This window comes from Salmo salar, chromosome 15 (genome assembly GCF_965601325.2).
Source record: "Salmo salar chromosome 15, fSalSal1, whole genome shotgun sequence".
In the NCBI taxonomy this organism is placed as follows: domain Eukaryota; kingdom Metazoa; phylum Chordata; class Actinopteri; order Salmoniformes; family Salmonidae; genus Salmo; species Salmo salar.
In genome coordinates, this window is record NC_138305.1 from 61296232 (window position 1) to 61314162 (window position 17931).

Below are 17931 nucleotides of genomic sequence, written 5' to 3' on the forward strand. Positions count from 1 at the left end.
TTCTAGTTACTGGGTAGGAGTGGTAACCAGATTAAATCGGGTATGTTTTTTATCCAGCCGTGTCAATACTGCCCCCTATCCTAAACAGGTTAAAATCTATTTTTATGCCATTTTTCTCGTAAAAAAGCGATAATATTCCGACCGGGAAAGCGTGTTTACGTTCAAAGAGAGAGAAAATAAAAACATCTCGTGCACGATCCCCAGTCTGATGGTCCTCTGACAGGCCACTATCCAAACGTGCTAATATGTTTCAGCCAGGGGCTGCCTCGATATCATTCAGCTTTTTCCCGGGTTCTGAGAGCCTATGGGAGCCGTAGGAAGTGTCACGTTACAGCAAAGATCCTCAGTCTTCAATAAACAGAGCCAAGATGAACAAGAACTTATCAGACAGGCCACTTCCTGTAAGGAATCTTCTCAGGTTTTTGCCTGCCATATGAGTTCTGTTATACTCACAGACACCATTCAAACAGTTTTAGAAACTTTAGGGTGTTTCTATCCAAAGCCAATAATTATATGCATATTCTAGTTACTGGGCAGGAGTAGTAACCAGATTAAATCGGGTACGTTTTTTATCCGGCCGTGTAAATACTGCCCCCTATCCCCAACAGGTTAACAATGGGCAGATGCCCCTGCCTCTCCGCTCAGGCCAGGGGTTGTTGGGAAATTGATTGCTCTCCTGTGATAGAGACAGAGGGAGGAAGGGAAAGGAAGAGAGCGAGGGGAGACGGAGGGAGAGAGAAAGACAAATTATTTTGGTTTGTATTCTGACTGTGTTGCTCATCTCACCAGGACTCTTCTACTGTACCTCCTCCTTCCTGAGGTCTTAGTGATGACTACCCACATGAAGCTATTAATACACACACTCACACAACACACTGATAAAAAGTGACAGCGGAGTCTTGGATGAGAAACTGTATTTGTGTAGTCTCCGAGCTCAATCACTCAAACACCTTTCTTTCTTTCTTTCTTTCTTTCTTTCTTTCTTTCTTTCTTTCTTTCTTTCTTTCTTTCTTTCTTTCTTTCTCTCTTTCTTTCTTTCTTTCTTTCTTTCTCTCTTTCTTTCTTTCTTTCTTTCTTTCTTTCTTTCTTTCTTTCTTTCTTTCAGACCTGTTCAGTCAGGTGGCATCGTCAGGGGATAAGTGTGACCAGAGACAGCTGGGTCTGCTGCTCCATGACGCTATCCAGATACCACGGCAACTAGGAGAGGTCGCCGCCTTCGGAGGGAGCAACATCGAACCCAGTGTCCGGAGCTGCTTCCAACACGTATGTAAATACGTACACCCACACACATACATGTGCACACACACACGGATGTACGCAGATACACGCGCACACAAGCACACATGCATGCGCACAGGCACTCACGCACACGAGCAAAACACATACACATTACTCATGAAAGTACAAATATAAACGTTCACGTGGTTGGCCTGTCCTCTAATGTTTTACTGCGGCCACCCAAGCACTTTCCCTGTGTTTGTCTGGCCACCACTCCTGTTTAATGACTTTTCCATCCCTTGGGTTCACATTTTCATTTTCTCCTTTTCCCATGACTCATGTTTCGTCAGTCATAAACTCTGCGGCAGAATTAAATTAGTAAGCAATAAATATTCCAGATTTCGCTGCTCGGGCTCCCAAAATAGTGGGGTGATGGAGCGCGGCTGACATTGGGAATGTCACACAGTGTAACAGGAGCCGCTGCGGACCTGGAGATGTCTTTACTGTCTGTACGTTCTCCTATCGCCTCAACACTCCCCTCCTCTCACTCCTTATCTACCTACAACCTCTCTCCATTCTCTCCCACATTACACCTTTGCCCCCTTTCCCCTTACACTATATTTGTATTAATTGAGATTTTATTGTTATTACTTTTTTATTCACATACTTACTTTCCTATTGTTGTTGCATTGTTGAGTGGTGAACCTGCCAATAAGCATTTCGTTGCACTGTGAACGCCATGTATATCATGTGTACAGTGCATTGTGTACAGAAAGTATTCAGCCCCCTTGAATTTTTCACAATTTGTTAGGTTACAGCCTTATTCTAAATTTGATTATATTGTTTTTCCCCTCATCATTCTACATACAATACCCCATAATGACAAAGCAAAAACTAGTTTTAAGACATTTTTGCAAATCTATATATAAAAGAAAATGAAATATCACACTTGCACACGTATTCAGACCCTTTACTCAGTACTTTGTTGAAGCACCTTTGTCAGCGATTACAGCCTCAAGTCTTCTTGGGTATGATGCTACAAGCTTGGGGAGTTTCTCCCATTCTTCTCTGCAGATCCTCTCAAGCTCTGTCAGGTTCAATGGGGAGTGTCGCTGCACAGCTATTTTCAGGTCTCTCCAGAGATGTTTGATCGGGTTCAAGTCTGGGCTCGGCCACTCAAGGACATTCAGAGACTTATCCTGAAGCCAATCCTGCATTGTCTTGGCTGTGTGCTTAGGGTCGTTGTCCTGTTGAACCTTCGCCCCAGTCTGAGGTCCTGAGCGCTCTGGAGCAGGTTTTCATCAAGGCTCTCTGTACATCGCTCCATTCATCTTTCCCTCAATCCTGACTAGTCTTCCATTCCCTGCTGCTGAAAAACCTCCCCACAGCATGATGCTGCCACTACCATGCTTCACCATAGGGAGGTGCCAGGTTTCCTCCAGGCGTGACGCTTGGCATTCAGGCCCAAAAGTTCAATCTTGGTTTAATCAGACCAGAGAATCTTGTTTCTCATGGTCTGAGTGTCCTTTAGGTGCCTTTTGGCAAGTCCAAGCGGGCTGTCATATTTCCTTTTACTGAGGAGTGGCTTCCCTCTGGCCACACTACCATAAAGGCCTGATTGGTGGAGTGCTGCAGAGATGGTTGTCTTTCTGGAAGGTTTTCCTATCTCTACAGAGGAACTCTGGATCTCTCTCAGGGTGACCATCGGGTTCTTGGTCACCTCCCTGACCAAGGCCCTTCTCCCCCGATTGCTCAGTTTGGCCTGGCGTTCAGCTCTAGGAAGAGTCTTGGTGGTTCCAAACATCTTCTATTTAAGAATGATGGCTACTGTGTTCTTGGGGACCTTCAATGCTGCAGAAATGTGTTGGTACCCTTCCTCAGATCTGTGCCTCGACACAATGCTGTCTCGGAGCTCTACAGACAATTCCTTTGACCTCATGGATTGGTTCTTGCTCTGACATGCACTGTCAACTGTGGGACCTTACATTGACAGGTGTGTGCCTTTCCAAATAATGTCCAATCAATTTTATTTACCACAGACGGACTCCAATCAAGTTGTAAAAACATCAAGGATGATCAATGGAAACAGGATGCACCTGAGCTCAATTTCGAGTCTCATAGCAAAGGGCCTGAATACTTATGTAAATAAGGTATTTCTGTTTTTTATTTTTAATATATTTGCACAAAAAAAATGTACAACTATTTTTGCTTTGTCATTATGGAATATTGTGTGTAGATTGATGAGGGACAACTTAATTTAATGAATTTTAGAATAAGGCTGTAACATAACAAAGGGAAGGGGGTCTAAATACTCGCAGAAGGGTTGGGTTAAATGCGGAAGACACATTTCAATTGAATGCATTCAGTTGTACAACTGACTAGGTATCACCCTTTCCCTTTGCATATGACAAACAAACTTGAACACACATACACACACACACACACACGCATACATACCATCATCCGCACCACCACCATTACAATGAGACGGTGCGATATTCATAATGCATTAAAGTTCATGCTGAGAGTGACTGATGACTCTGGCCTCTCTGCCCAGTAGCCTCTCTCTCTGTCCCTGTGACCTCCCTGTATCAGCCAGCCAGTGAAGAGCCGCCACAGTGCAGTCACCCACTCCATTTGATTGAATGGGGCTGTAATGAATGAGGTGGGGGCCCATAAATACGGCCTGTTCTACGGGCCTTGACCTCTCTTTTTCCTCTTTCGCCATCCCTCCATCCTCCCTCCCTCCCTACTTCCTTCAGGTAATTGATCTGTAAGTGCCGTAACTCTGCCCCTTGGATGACAGGAGGGACTCAGGGATGAGGGAGGGGGGGGGAAACAGACGAGAGAAAGAGAAAACAGGGAGGAAAATTTAGGGAAGGGTTGGTGGTGTCTGCTTTCTGGCTCAATGCCTTGCCTTGACACTCCAGAACTGGTTCTCCATGTCTTTCTGTCTGTGTGTGTGTGTGTGATCTCAGAGCTGAATCACATATATCTGACATTTAGCCCCAACAGAGGCACTCAGCTAGAGGTCACTGTAAAAAAACAGAGATCACACACACAGGAAAAGGTTTTGAACATTCCCCTCATTGACCATAACCATGGTGATTATCAGTTTGTGAGTGCGTGTGAGTATCTTGTGACCTGCGGACAATTGATGGATGGATTTGGTTCAGTCAGTCGTCCAGAAGAGCCCTTCCAGCTAGCTAGTTTATGATGGCAACAACAGCAGCATGGCGCTAGTTAAAACTATAAAAGAAAGTGATGTTTATTTCAAATCAAATTACATTTTATTGGTCACATACACATGGTTAGCAGATGTTATTTCGAGTGTAGCGAAATGCTTGTGGTTCTTGTTCCGACAGTGCAGCAATATCTAACATGTAATCTAACAATTCCACAACAACAACCTAATACCCACAAATCTAAGTAAAGAATGGAATAAGAAAATATACATATAAAGATATGATTGAGCAATGACAGAGCGGCATAGGCAAGATGTAATAGATAAAGTATAAAATACAGTATATACATATGAGATGAGTAATACAAGATATGTAAACATTATTAAAGTGGCATTATTAAAGTGACTAGTGATCCATTTATTAAAGTGGCAATGATTTCAAGTCTGTATGTAGGCAGCAGCCTCTCTGTGTTAGTGATGGCTGTTTAACAGTCTGATGGCCTTGAGATAGAAGCTGTTATTCAGTCTCTCGGTCCCAGCTTTGATGCACCTTTACTGACCTCGCCTTCTGGATGGTAGCGGGGTGAACAGGCAGTTGCTCGGGTGGTTGTTGTCCTTGATGATCTTTTTGGCCTTCCTGTGACATCGAGTGCTGTAGGTGTTCTGGAGGGCAGGTAGGTTGCCCCCGGTATGGCATTGTGCAGACTACACCACCCTCTGGAGAGCCTTGCATTTGTGGGTGGTGCAGATGCCGTACCAGACGGTGATACAGCCCAACAGGATGCACTCAATTGTGCATCTGTAAAAGTTTGTGAGGATTTTAGGTGACAAACCAAATTTCTTCAGCCTCCTGAGGCACTGTTGCACCTTCACCACACTGTCCGCGTGGGTAGACCATTTCAGTTTGTCCGTGATGTGTACGGCGAGGAACTTAAAACTTTTCACCTTCTCCACTGCTGTCCCATTGATGTGGATAGGGGGGGGGTGCTCCCTCTGCTTTTCTGAAGTCCACGATAATCTCCTTTGTTTTGTTGACGTTGAGTGAGAGTCTGTTTTGCTGACACCACACTCCAAGTGCCCTCACCTCCCCCTGTAGGCTGTCTCGTCGTTGTTGGTAATCAAGCCTACTACTGTTGTGTCCTCTGCAAACTTAATGATTGAGTTGGAGGCATGTATGGCCATGCAGTCATGGGTGAACAGAGAGTACAGGAGGGGGCTGAGCATGCACCCTTGTGGGTCCCAGTGTTGAGGATCAGCGAAGTGTTGATGTTGTTTCCTACCTTCATCACCTGGGGGCGTCCGGTCAGGAAGTCCAGGACCCAATTGCACAGGGTGGGGTTGAGACCCAGGGCTTCAAGCTTAATGATGAGCTTGGAGGGTACTTTGGTGTTGAATGCTGAGCTATAGTCAATGAACAGCATTCTTACAAAGGTATTCCTCTTGTCGAGATGGGATAGGGCAGTGTGCACTGTTATGGCGATTGCAATGTCAGTGGACCTACTGTGGCGGTAAGCAAATTGAAGTGGGTCTAGGGTGACAGGTAAGGTGGAGGTGATATGATCCTTGACTAGGGAAAGGGAGAGATTGAATATGTCCAGAAACACACCAGCCAGCTGGTCTGCTCGTGATCTGAGGATGCGGCTAGTGATGCCGTATGGGCCGATAGCCTTGCAAGGGTTAACACGTTTAAATGTCTTACTCACGTCGGCCACGGAGGAGGAGAGCCCACAGTCCTTGGTTGCGGGCCGATTTGGTGGCACTGTATTATCCTTGAAGCTGGCAAAGAAGATGTTTAGTTTGTCTGGAAGCAATTTGGTGTCTGTGATGTGGCTGATTCTCTTTTTGTGGTCTGTGATTGTCTGTAGACCCTTCCACATACGTCTCGTGTCTGAGCCGTTGAATTGCGACTCCACTTTGTCTCTACATTGACATTTCGCTTGTTTGATTGCCTTGCGGAGGGAATAACTACACTGTTTGTATTCGGCCATATTCCCAGTCACCTTTCCATGGTTAAATGCGGTGGTTCGCACTTGAAGTTTTGCTTGAATGCCACCATCTATCCAGGGTTTCTGGTTAGGGTAGGTTTTAATTAGGGTAGGTTTTAATTTCGATGGGCAAGGGAGAAAAAAACTTTTAGTGTTGATCACCATCTGGAATCTGCATGTCACTGTGACTTGTGGCCAATTAGCTAACGTAAAGACAAGCTGGTGTGAATGACCAGTGCAACGGTGTGGTATCAAGGTGTTTCCCGCTGTTGCTTCCCACTGGGAAGCAGTTGCATCACTGGGCAGCTGTAGCTAATGTGGCCAAAACATGCCACTCGATTATATTTTGAGTAGGATAAGCACCTACACACTAAAAATGAACTTACAATATTGGTAGTAACCATCTGATACAGTCTACTGCCCAATGAGGAGAGTTTGCGCTGCAAGCCAGCAACACAACAACACAGTACACATTGTGTCCTCCGCTCCTGAGTCTTTCTTGCTGAGCACTGCTGTCCTGCAGTAACTTCAAGGGAAGTAACTAGATTAGCAGTATCCAATCTTTCCCAGCCTTGGTATTTGTATTTTATTAGGATCCACATTAGCTGTTGCAAAAGCAGCAGCTACTCTTCCTGGGGTACATACAAAACATCCAACATTAAACTTCTTTGGGATCGGTGTCCCGTCCACAGGACGGTTGAGCTAACGTAGGCTAATGTGATTAGCATGAGGTTGTAAGTAACAAGGACATTTCCCAAGACATAGACATATCTGATATTGGCAGAAAGCTTAAATTCTTGTTAATCTAACTGTTGCAAAATGGCACCGGAAGAAATGGCAGCAGTTTTACGGGCGCCCAACCAATTGTGCTATTATGTGTTTTTTTCACGTTATTTGTAACTTATTTTGTACATATCTTACGTATCTTACGGCAAAAAAGAGCTTCTGGATATCAGGACAGCGATCACTCACCTCGGATTAGACAAATAATTTTTCTACAACAAGCAGGACGCATTCTCCAAACACCCGACATCCCTGTTATTTGCAAGAGGAAGCGACGCAGGTACAGAGGACAAAGAACCGGATGCCTTGTGAGGACCCACAGAAGGCGAGTGGGAAAGCTGCCATTACGGTCAATACTACTCGCCAACGTGCAATCATTGGACAACAAATTAGACAAGGTACGATCACGAATATCCTACCAATGGGACATAAAAAACAGTAATATCCTATGTTTCACGGAATCGTGGCTGAATGACGACATGGATATTCAGCTAGCGGGATATATGCTGCACTGGCAAGATAGAACAGCATACTCCGGTATTACGAGGGGGGGGGGGGGGGGGTGTGTCTGTGCATATTTGTAAACAATAGCTGGTGCAAGAAATTTTCTAGGGAAACTTAACCTCTTGACGGTCGCCTAGGATAGGGGGCGCTACAGCGACTTATTTTTTATTTATTATTATTATTATTATTATTATTTTTTTTTTTTTTGGGAAAAAAAATAGTGCCCATTTTAAACGGCCTCCTACTCAAACTCAGAAGCTAGGATATGCATACGGCTCCCATAGGCTCTCAGAACCCGGGAAAAAGCTGAATGATGTAATTTCAGCCGCTGGCTGAAAAACTTTAGCGCCTTTGGTTAAGTGGTCTATCAGAGGACAATGAGCTGAGGCGCATGCACGGGGCGACACCATGTTTTTAGTTTCTCTCTCTTTGTACTAAAACACAGATTCCCGGTCGGAATATTATCGCTTTTTTACGAGAAAAATGGCATAAAAATTGATTTTAAACAGCGGTTGACATGCTTCGAAGTACGGTAATGGAATATTTAGATTTTTTTTTGTCTCGAAACGCGTCGGGCGCGTAACCCTTATTTACCCTTTCGGATAGTGTCTTGAACGCACGAACAAAACGCCGCTATTTGGATATAACTATGGATTATTTGGGACCAAACCAACATTTGTTATTGAAGTAGAAGTCCTGGGAGTGCATTCTGACGAAGAACAGCAAAGGTAATAACATTTTTCTTATTGTAAATCTGACTTTGGTGAGGGCTAAACTTGGTGGGTGTGTAAATAGCTAGCCCTGTGATGCCGGGCTATCTACTTAGAATATTGCAAAATGTGCTTTCACCGAAAAGCTATTTTAAAATCGGACATATCGAGTGCATAGAGGAGTTCTGTATCTATAATTCTTAAAATAATTGTTATGTATTTTGTGAACGTTTATCGTGAGTAATTTAGTAAATTCACCGGAAGTTTGCGGGGGTATGCTAGTTCTGAACGTCACATGCTAATGTAAAAAGCTGGTTTTTGATATAAATATGAACTTGATTGAACAAAACATGCATGTATTGTATAACATAATGTCCTAAGATTGTCATCTGATGAAGATCATCAAAGGTTAGTGCTGCATTTAGCTGTGGTTTGGGTTTATGTGACATTATATGCTAGCTTGAAAAATGGGTGTCTGATTATTTCTGGCTGGGTACTCTGCTGACATAATCTAATGTTTTGCTTTCGTTGTAAAGCCTTTTTGAAATCGGACAGTGTGGTTAGATTAACGAGAGTCTTGTCTATAAAATGGTGTAAAATAGTCATATGTTTGAAAAATTGAAGTTTTCGGATTTTCGAGGAATTTGTATTTCGCGCCACGCCCTATCATTGGATATTGGAGTGGTGTTCCGCTAGCGGAACGTCTAGATGTAAGAGGTAAGGTCTTGGAGTGGCCTAGCCAGTCTCCAAACCTTAATAACTTCTCATGTTCAAAATGGTGCACTATCCTCAAACAATAGCATGGTATTATTTCTCTCTAATAGCTACTGTAAATGGACAGTGCAAATCAAATCAAAGTTTATTTGTCATGTGAGCCGAATACAACAGGTGTAGACCTTACAGTGAAACGCTTACTTACAGGCTCTAACCAATAGTGCAAAAAAGGTATTAGGTGAACAATTGGTAAGTAAAGAAATAAAACAACTGTAAAAAGACAGTGGAAATAACAGTAGCGAGGCTATATACTGTAGCGAGGCTATAAAAGTAGCAAGGCTACACACAGACACCGGTTAGTCAGGCTGATTGAGGTAGTATGTACATGTAGATATGGTTAATGTGACTATGCATGTATGATGAACAGAGAGTAGCAGTAGCGTAAAAGAGGGGTTGGCGAGTTCGTGGGTGGTGGGACACAATGCAGATAGCCCGGTTAGCCAATGTGCGGGAGCACTGGTTGGTTGAGCTAATTGAGGAAGTATGTACATGAATGTATAGTTAAGGTGACTATGCATATATGATAAACAGAGAGTAGCAGCTGCATAAAAAAGGGGTTGGTGGGAGGTGGGGGGCACACAATGCAAATAGTCGGGGTAGCCATTTGATTACCTGTTCAGGAGTCTTATGGCTTGGGGGTAAAAACTGTTGAGAAGCCTTTTTGTCCTAGGCTTGGCACTCCGGTACCACTTGTTATATAGAGAGAACAGTCTATGACTGCGGTGGCTGGGTTCTTTGACAATTTTTAGGGCCTTCCTCTGACACCACCTGGTGTAGAGGTCCTGGATGGCAGGGAGCTTAGCCCCAGTGATGTACTGGGCCATACGCATTACCCTCTGTAGTGCCTTGCGGTCGGAGGCTGAGCAATTGCCGTACTAGGCAATGATGCAACCAGTCAGGATTCTCTCGATGTTGCAGCTGTAGAACCTTTTGAGGATTGCAGGACCCATGCCAAATCTTTTTAGTTTCCTTAGGAGGAATAGGCTTTGTCGTGCCCTCTTCACGACTGTCTTGGTGTGTTTGGACCATTCTAGTTTGTTGTTTAAGTGTACACCAAGGAACGTGAAGATCTTAAGCTGCTCGACTACAGCCCCGTCAATGAGAATGGGGGCGTTCTCAGTCCTCCTTTTCCTGTAGTCCACAATCATCTCCTTAGTCTTGGTTACGTTGAGGGATAGGTTGTTATTCTGGCACCACCCACCCGGCCAGGTCTCTGACCTCCTCCCTATAGGCTGTCTCGACATTATGTTATTTAATACATGCATGTTTTGTTCAATCAAGTACATATTTATATCAAAAACCAGCTTTTTACATTAGCATGTGACGTTCAGAACTAGCATTCCCACCGAACACTTCCGGTGAATTTACTAAATTACTCACGATAAACGTTCACAAAAAACATAACAATTATTTTAAGAATTATAGATACAGAACTCCTTTGTGCAATCGCGGTGTCGGATTTTAAAATAGCTTTTCGGTGAAAGCACATTTTGCAATATTCTCAGTAGATAGCTCGCCATCACGGGCTAGCTAATTTGACACCCACCAAGTTTGGTACTCACCAAACTCAGATTTACTATAAGAAAAATTGGATTACCTTTGCTGTTCTTCGTCAGAATGCACTCCCAGGACTTCTACTTCAACAACAAATGTTGGTTTGGTTCCAAATAATCCATAGTTATATCCAAATAGCGGCATTTTGTTTGTGCGTTCAAGACACTATCCGAAGGGTAACGAAGGGTGACGCGCGGACGCGTATCGTGACAAAAAACTTCAAAATATTCCATTACCGTACTTCGAAGCATGTCAAACGCTGTTTAAAATCAATTTTTATGCGATTTTTTTTCACGTAAAATAGCGATAATATTCCGACCGGGAGTCATTGTTTTCGTTCAAAGACTGAGAAAGTAAAATGGACTCTTCACGCGCACGCCCGTCTCATTGTTCTCAGATTGACCACTTACCAAATGCGCTACTGTTTTTCAGCCAGTAACTGCAGAGTCATCATTCAACGTTCTGGCACCTTCTGAGAGCCTATGGGAGCCTTAGAAAGTGTCACGTTACAGCAGAGATCCTTTGTTTTGGATAGAGATGACAAAGAAGGCGAAGAAATGGTCAGACAGGGTACTTCCTGTACAGAATCTTCTCAGGTTTTGGCCTGCCATTTGAGTTCTGTTATACTCACAGACACCATTCAAACAGTTTTAGAAACTTTGGAGTGTTTTCTATCCAAAGCTACCGAAGTTTTCTATCCAAATCTATTATATGCATATTCTAGTTTCTGGGCAGGAGTAATAACCAGATTAAATCGGGTACGTTTTTTATCCGGCCGTGAAAATACTGCCCCCTATCCATAACAAGTTAATGTGCTTCTTCTTGAGCCACTCCTTTGTTGCCTTGGCCGTGTGTCTTGGGTCATTGTCATGCTGGAATACCCATCCACGACCCATTTTCAATGCCCTGGCTGAGGGAAGGAGGTTCTCACCCAAGATTTGACAGTACATGGCCCCGTCAAATGATGCGGTGAAGTTGTCCTGTCCCCTTAGCAGAAAAACACCCCCAAAGCATAATGTTTCCACCTCCATGTTTGACAGTGGAGATGGTGTTCTTGGGGTCATAGACAGCATTCCTCCTCCTCCAAACACAGCGAGTTGAGTTGATGCCAAAGAGCTCCATTTTGGTCTCATCTGACCACAACACTTTCACCAGTTGTCCTCTGAATCATTCACATGTTCATTGGCAAACTTCAGACGGGCATGTATATGTATTCTTGAGCAGGGGGACCTAGCGGGTGCTGCAGGATTTCAGTCCTTCACGGCGTAGTGTGTTACCAATTGTTTTCTTGGTGACTATGGTCCCAGCTGCCTTGAGATCATTGACAAGATCCTCCCGTGTAGTTCTGGGATGATTCCTCACCGTTCTCATGATCATTGCAACCCCACGAGGTGAGATCTTGCATGGAGCCCCAGGCCGAGGGATATTGACAGTTCTTTTGTGTTTCTTCCATTTGCGAATAATCGCACCAGCTGTTGTCACCTTCTGACCAAGCTGCTTGGCGATGGTTTTGTAACCCATTCCAGCCTAGTGTAGGTCTACAGTCTTGTCCCTGACATCCTTGGAGAGCTCTTTGGTCTTGGCCATGGTGGAGAGTTTGGAATCTGATTGATTGATTGCTTCTGTGGACAGGTGTCTTTTTTACAGATAACAAGCTGCGGTTAGGAGCACTCCCTTTAATAAGAGTGTGCTCCTAATCTCAGCTCGTTACCTGTATAAAAGACACCTGGTAGCCAGAAATCTTTCTGATTGAGAGGGGGTCAAATACTTATTTCCCTCATTAAAATGCAAATCAATTTATAACATTTTTGACATGCGTTTTTCTCAATATTTTTGTTGTTATTGTGTCTCTCACTGTTCAAATAAACCTACCATTAAAATTATAGACTGATCCTTTCTTTATCAGTGGGCAAACGTACAAAATCAGCAGGGGATCAAATACTTTTTTCCCCCACTGTAACTAGGTCTTTCCATGCCGCACTCGACCACACGACTGGACAATAATCAAGATAAGACTTGCTTTTTAAAGTGTGGTCTCAAAAAAGCAGAGCATCTCTTTATTTCAGACAGACCTCTCCCCATCTTTACAACCATTGAGTCTATATGTTTTGACTATGACAGTTTACAATCTAAGGTAACACTAAGTAATTTAGTCTCCTCAACTTGTTTAACAGCCACACCATTCATTACCAGATTCAGCTGAGGTCTAGAACTTTGGAAATTATTTGTACCAAATACAATACTCTTAGTTTTAGAGATGTTCGGGACTAGTTTATTACTGGCCACCCATTCCAAAACAGGCTGCAACTCATTGTTAAGGGTTTCGGTAACTTCATTAACTGCGGTTGCTGATGCGTATTTTATATTATTTAGACCTTTATTTAACTAGGCAAGTCAGTCAGTTGTGGTATTCCTGCACAGCAGACACCAAACAAGCCATACTTGTGAAGAGTTAAAAAGTGATGGGACCTGGCTGCATAGGGTCAGAAGGATAGTGCACCTGCAAACATCAAAACAACATTCATTTAAGTTAATGAAAAGAAAATGTAACGTAAAATCATTTTTTAATGCATCATTATCAGGCAAGTTTCACTCACCTAACATATTCACTTAGCTAACAAATGTGCAGAGCAGCAGCACTGCAAACAGAAAAATAATCTTGGAAACTGGAAGTTAAAATGATAACACATCTGGCGAAGTGGAGTCTTGTGTTAAGACAATGAACCATAATCCCAGTCCATAGAGTACTAGCAATACAAACCGATTGTCATAGCTAGCTAGGAGTTAACCAAATAGGTTCAATGTTAGAAAGTTAGATAGCTAACATTAGGCTATAATAGCAATGTGAAATGGAATTCTGACTTAACATTACTACACACAGATCATAAACGTAAGGTTAGCTAGCGAGCCAGCCAACTAACGTCAGCTAGCTAGCTAACAGTCAGCTTTATATTGGCGGCTTTTGTTTATACCTGGAGCTAGCTAGCTAGCTAGCAATTCAATGAAGCTTAATCCCAACCCATAGAGTACTAGCAATACAAATGGATTGCCATAGCTAGCTAAAGTTAAGCATATAGTTTCAATGTTAGCTATTTAGCTTGCTAAGGCTATAACTAGCAATGCGAAATGGCATTCTGAGATAAAAATGGCAGTTAGGGACCCAGTCATCTAATGACAGCTAGCAAGCTAACAGTATGATTTAACTTCCAATATAAACAACTTCCTTCCAAAATTACAAATGTAAAATATCTGAAACTGTAGCTAGTCTCTTACCTGTATACAGTTGAAGTTGGAAGTTTACATACACCTTAGCCAAATACATTTAAACTCCGTTTTTCACAATTCCTGACATTTAATCCTGGTAAAAATTGCCTGTCTTAGGTCAGTTAGGATCACCACTTTATTTTAAGAATGTGAAATGTCGGAATAATAGTAGAGAGAATTATTTATTTCAGCTTTTATTTCTTTCATCACATTCCCAGTGGGTCAGAAGTTTACATACACTCAATTAGTATTTGGTAGCATTGCCTTTACATTGTTTAACTTGGGTCAAACGTTTTGGGTAGCCTTCCACAAGCGTCCCACAATAAGTTGGGTGAATTTTGGCCCATTTTCCTGGCAGAGCTGGTGTAACTGAGTCAGGTTTGTAGTTCTCCTTGCTCGCACACACTTTTTCAGTTCTGCCCACACATTTTCTATGGGATTGAGGTCAGGGTTTTGGGATGGCCACTCCAGTACCTTGACTTTGTTGTCCTTAAGCCATTTTGCCACAACTTTGGAAGTATGCTTGGAGTCATTGTCCATTTGGAAGACCCATTTGCCACCAAGCTTTAACTTCCTGACTGATGTCTTGAGATGTTGCTTCAATATATCCATGTAATTTTCCATCCTCATGAAGCCATCCATTTTGTGAAGTGCACCAGTCCCTCCTGCATCAAAGTACCCCACAACATGATGCGGCCACCCCCATGCTTTCCGGTTGGGATGGTGTTCTTCAGCTTGCAAGCCTCCCCCTTTTTCCTCCAAACATAACGATGGTCATTATGGCCAAACAGTTATATTTTTGTTTCATCATACCAGAGGACATTTCTCCAAAAAGTACAATCTTTGTCCCCATGCGCAGTTGCAAACCGTAGTCTGGCTTTTTTATGGCGGTTTTGGACTTGTGGCTTCTTCCTTGCGAGTTTTAATGACTCCAACCTAAGCGTATGTAAACTTCCAACTTCAACTGTATAGAGCCATGTCGTGGTTACTCAAGCACAATGCGAGTTTAACTTTAAAAAAACAACAGATAAAAAACATCAGTGTTTTTGTTGTCTCTTGGTGTCTTTCCAATATATAACTCTTGTTCTGTACTTTGTCATGTTTTTGTATGTTTGATGTAGACTCCAGGATGTGGACACCCTTCATACTCACTCAACTCTCGCTACGCAAAATGTGTAATATACACTGCTCAAAAAAATAAAGGGAACACTTCAACACAATGTAACTCCAAGTCAATCACACTTCTGTGAAATCAAACTGTCCACTTAGGAAGCAACACTGATTGCCAATACATTTCACATGCTGTTGTGCAAATGGAATAGACAACAGGTGGAAATTATAGGAAATTAGCAAGACACCCCCAATAAAGGAGTGGTTCTGCAGGTGGTGACCACAGACCAGTTCTCAGTCCCTATGCTTCCTGGCTGATGTTTTGGTCACTTTTGAATGCTGGCGGTGCTTTCACTCTAGTGGTAGCATGAGACTGAGTCTACAACCCACACAAGTGGCTCAGGTAGTGCAGCTCATCCAGGATGGCACATCAATGCGAGCTGTGGTAAGAAGGTTTGCTGTGTCTGTCAGCGTAGTGTCCAGAGCATGGAGGCACTACCAGGAGACAGGCCAGTACATCAGGAGACGTGGAGGAGGCCGTAGGAGGGCAACAACCCAGCAGCAGGACCGCTACCTCCGCCTTTGTGCAAGGAGGAGCAGGAGGAGCACTGCCAGAGCCCTGCAAAATGACCTCCAGCAGGCCACAAATGTGCATGTGTCTGTTTCTGACCGTTTGAGCAGACTCCATGAGGGTGGTATGAGGGCCCGACGTCCACAGGTGGGGGTTGTGCTTACAGCCCAACACCGTGCAGGACGTTTGGCATTTGCCAGAGAACACCAAGTTTGGCAAATTCGCAACTGGCGCCCTGTGCTCTTCACAGATGAAAGCAGGTTCACACTGAGCACATGTGACAGACGTGACAGAGTCTGGAGACGCCGTGGAGAACGTTCTGCTGCCTGCAACATCCTCCAGCATGACCGGTTTGGCGGTGGGTCAGTCATGGTGTGGGGTGGCATTTCTTTGGGGGGCCGCACAGCCCTCCATGTGCTCGCCAGAGGTAGCCTGACTGCCATTAGGTACCGAGATGAGATCCTCAGACCCCTTGTGAGACCATATGCTGGTGCGGTTGGCCCTGGGTTCCTCCTAATGCAAGACAATGCTAGACCTCATGTGGCTGGAGTGTGTCAGCAGTTCCTGCAAGAGGAAGGCATTGATGCTATGGACTGGCCCGCCCGTTCCCCAGACCTGAATCCAATTGAGCACATCTGGGACATCATGTCTCGCTCCATCCACCAACGCCTCTTTGCACCACAGACTGTCCAGGAGTTGGCGAATGCTTTAGTCCAGGTCTGGGAGGAGATCCCTCAGGAGACCATCCGCCACCTCATCAGGAGCATGCCCTGGCGTTTTTAGGGAGGTCATACAGGCACGTGGAGGCCACACACACTACTGAGCCTCATTTTGACTTTTTTTAAGGACATTACATCAAAGTTGGATCAGCCTGTAGTGTGGTTTTCCACTTTAATTTTGAGTGTGACTCCAAATCCAGACCTCCATGGGTTGATAAATTGGATTTCCATTGATTATTTTTGTGTGATTTTGTTGTCAGCACATTCAAATATGTAAAGAAAAAAGTACTTAATAAGATTATTTCATTCATTCAGATCTAGGATATGTTATTTTAGTGTTCCCTTTATTTTTTTGAGCAGTGTATTTTGGGCACCAGGCATGTCATATAGTCTCTCTTCCCTCTCAGAATGTTTACTCACTGACCTTTGTGGGTAGCCATGGCAACTGAAAGGTCAGGTGTGTGGGCTGTATTTTGGACAGGAGCGACCTCGAGGTGTAAAAGGATTTAATACTTCTGTAAATGGTAAGGAATATAGGTCTAACACTAGGGCTGTGCCTGAAATGTTGCCCTTTTCCCAGTATAGTGCATTGTTATGGGTCCTGGTCAAAAGTAGTGCATTATATATAGGGAATAATCAAATCAAATGTATTTGTCATGGTTAGCAGGTGTTAATGCAAGTGTAGTGAAATGCTTGTGCTTCTAGTTCCGACTATGCAGTAAAATCTAACAAGTAATATAACCTAACAATTTCACAACAACTACCTTACACACACAAGTGTAAAGGAATGAATACGAATATGTACATAAAAACATATAAATGAGTGATGGCCCAACGGCATAGGCAAGATGCAGTGGATGGTATAGAGTACAGTATATACATATGAGATGAGCAATGCAGGGTATGAAAACATTATATGAAGTGACATTGTTTAAAGTGGCTAGTGATACATTACATCAAGATGCAGTAGATGGTATAGCGTACAGTATATACATATGAGATGAGCAGTGTAGGGTATGAACATTATTTAAAGTGGCATTGTTTAACCTCTAAGGGCTATTAACAACAGCCAGTTGAATCCTGTGGCGTGTTATTCAAATACCTTAGATATGATATTACTTCAATTTTTCAAAAATATGACTATTTTACACCATTTTAAAGAGAAGACTCTCGTTAATCTAACCACACTGTCCGATTTCAAAAAGGCTTTACAACGAAAGCAAAACATTAGATTATGTCAGCAGAGTACCCAGCCAGAAATAATCAGACACCCATTTTTCAAGCTAGCATATAATGTCACATAAACCCAAACCACAGCTAAATGTAGCACTAACCTTTGATCTTCATCAGATGACAACCCTAGGACATTATGTTATACAATACATGCATATTTTGTTCAATCAAGTTCATATTTATATCAAAACCCAGCTTTTTTTACATTAGCATGTGACTAGCATTCCCACCGAACACTGCCGGTGAATTTACTAAATTACTCACGATAAACGTTCACAAAAAGCATAACAATTGTTTTAAGAATTATAGATGCAGAACTCCT

At 43.2% G+C, this 17931-nt stretch overlaps 1 protein-coding gene across 1 annotated transcript in view; it reads left to right on the top strand.

Moving 5' to 3' along the window:
- Positions 1-17931, top strand: part of LOC106571754 (utrophin) — a 193925-nt gene that overhangs the window by 109203 nt on the left and 66791 nt on the right. Inside the window, exon 13 of the mRNA XM_014145173.3 lies at positions 1106-1263. Within this exon, the coding sequence (XP_014000648.1) occupies positions 1106-1263 (158 nt within the window). The remainder of the gene's footprint in view (positions 1-1105; positions 1264-17931) is intronic.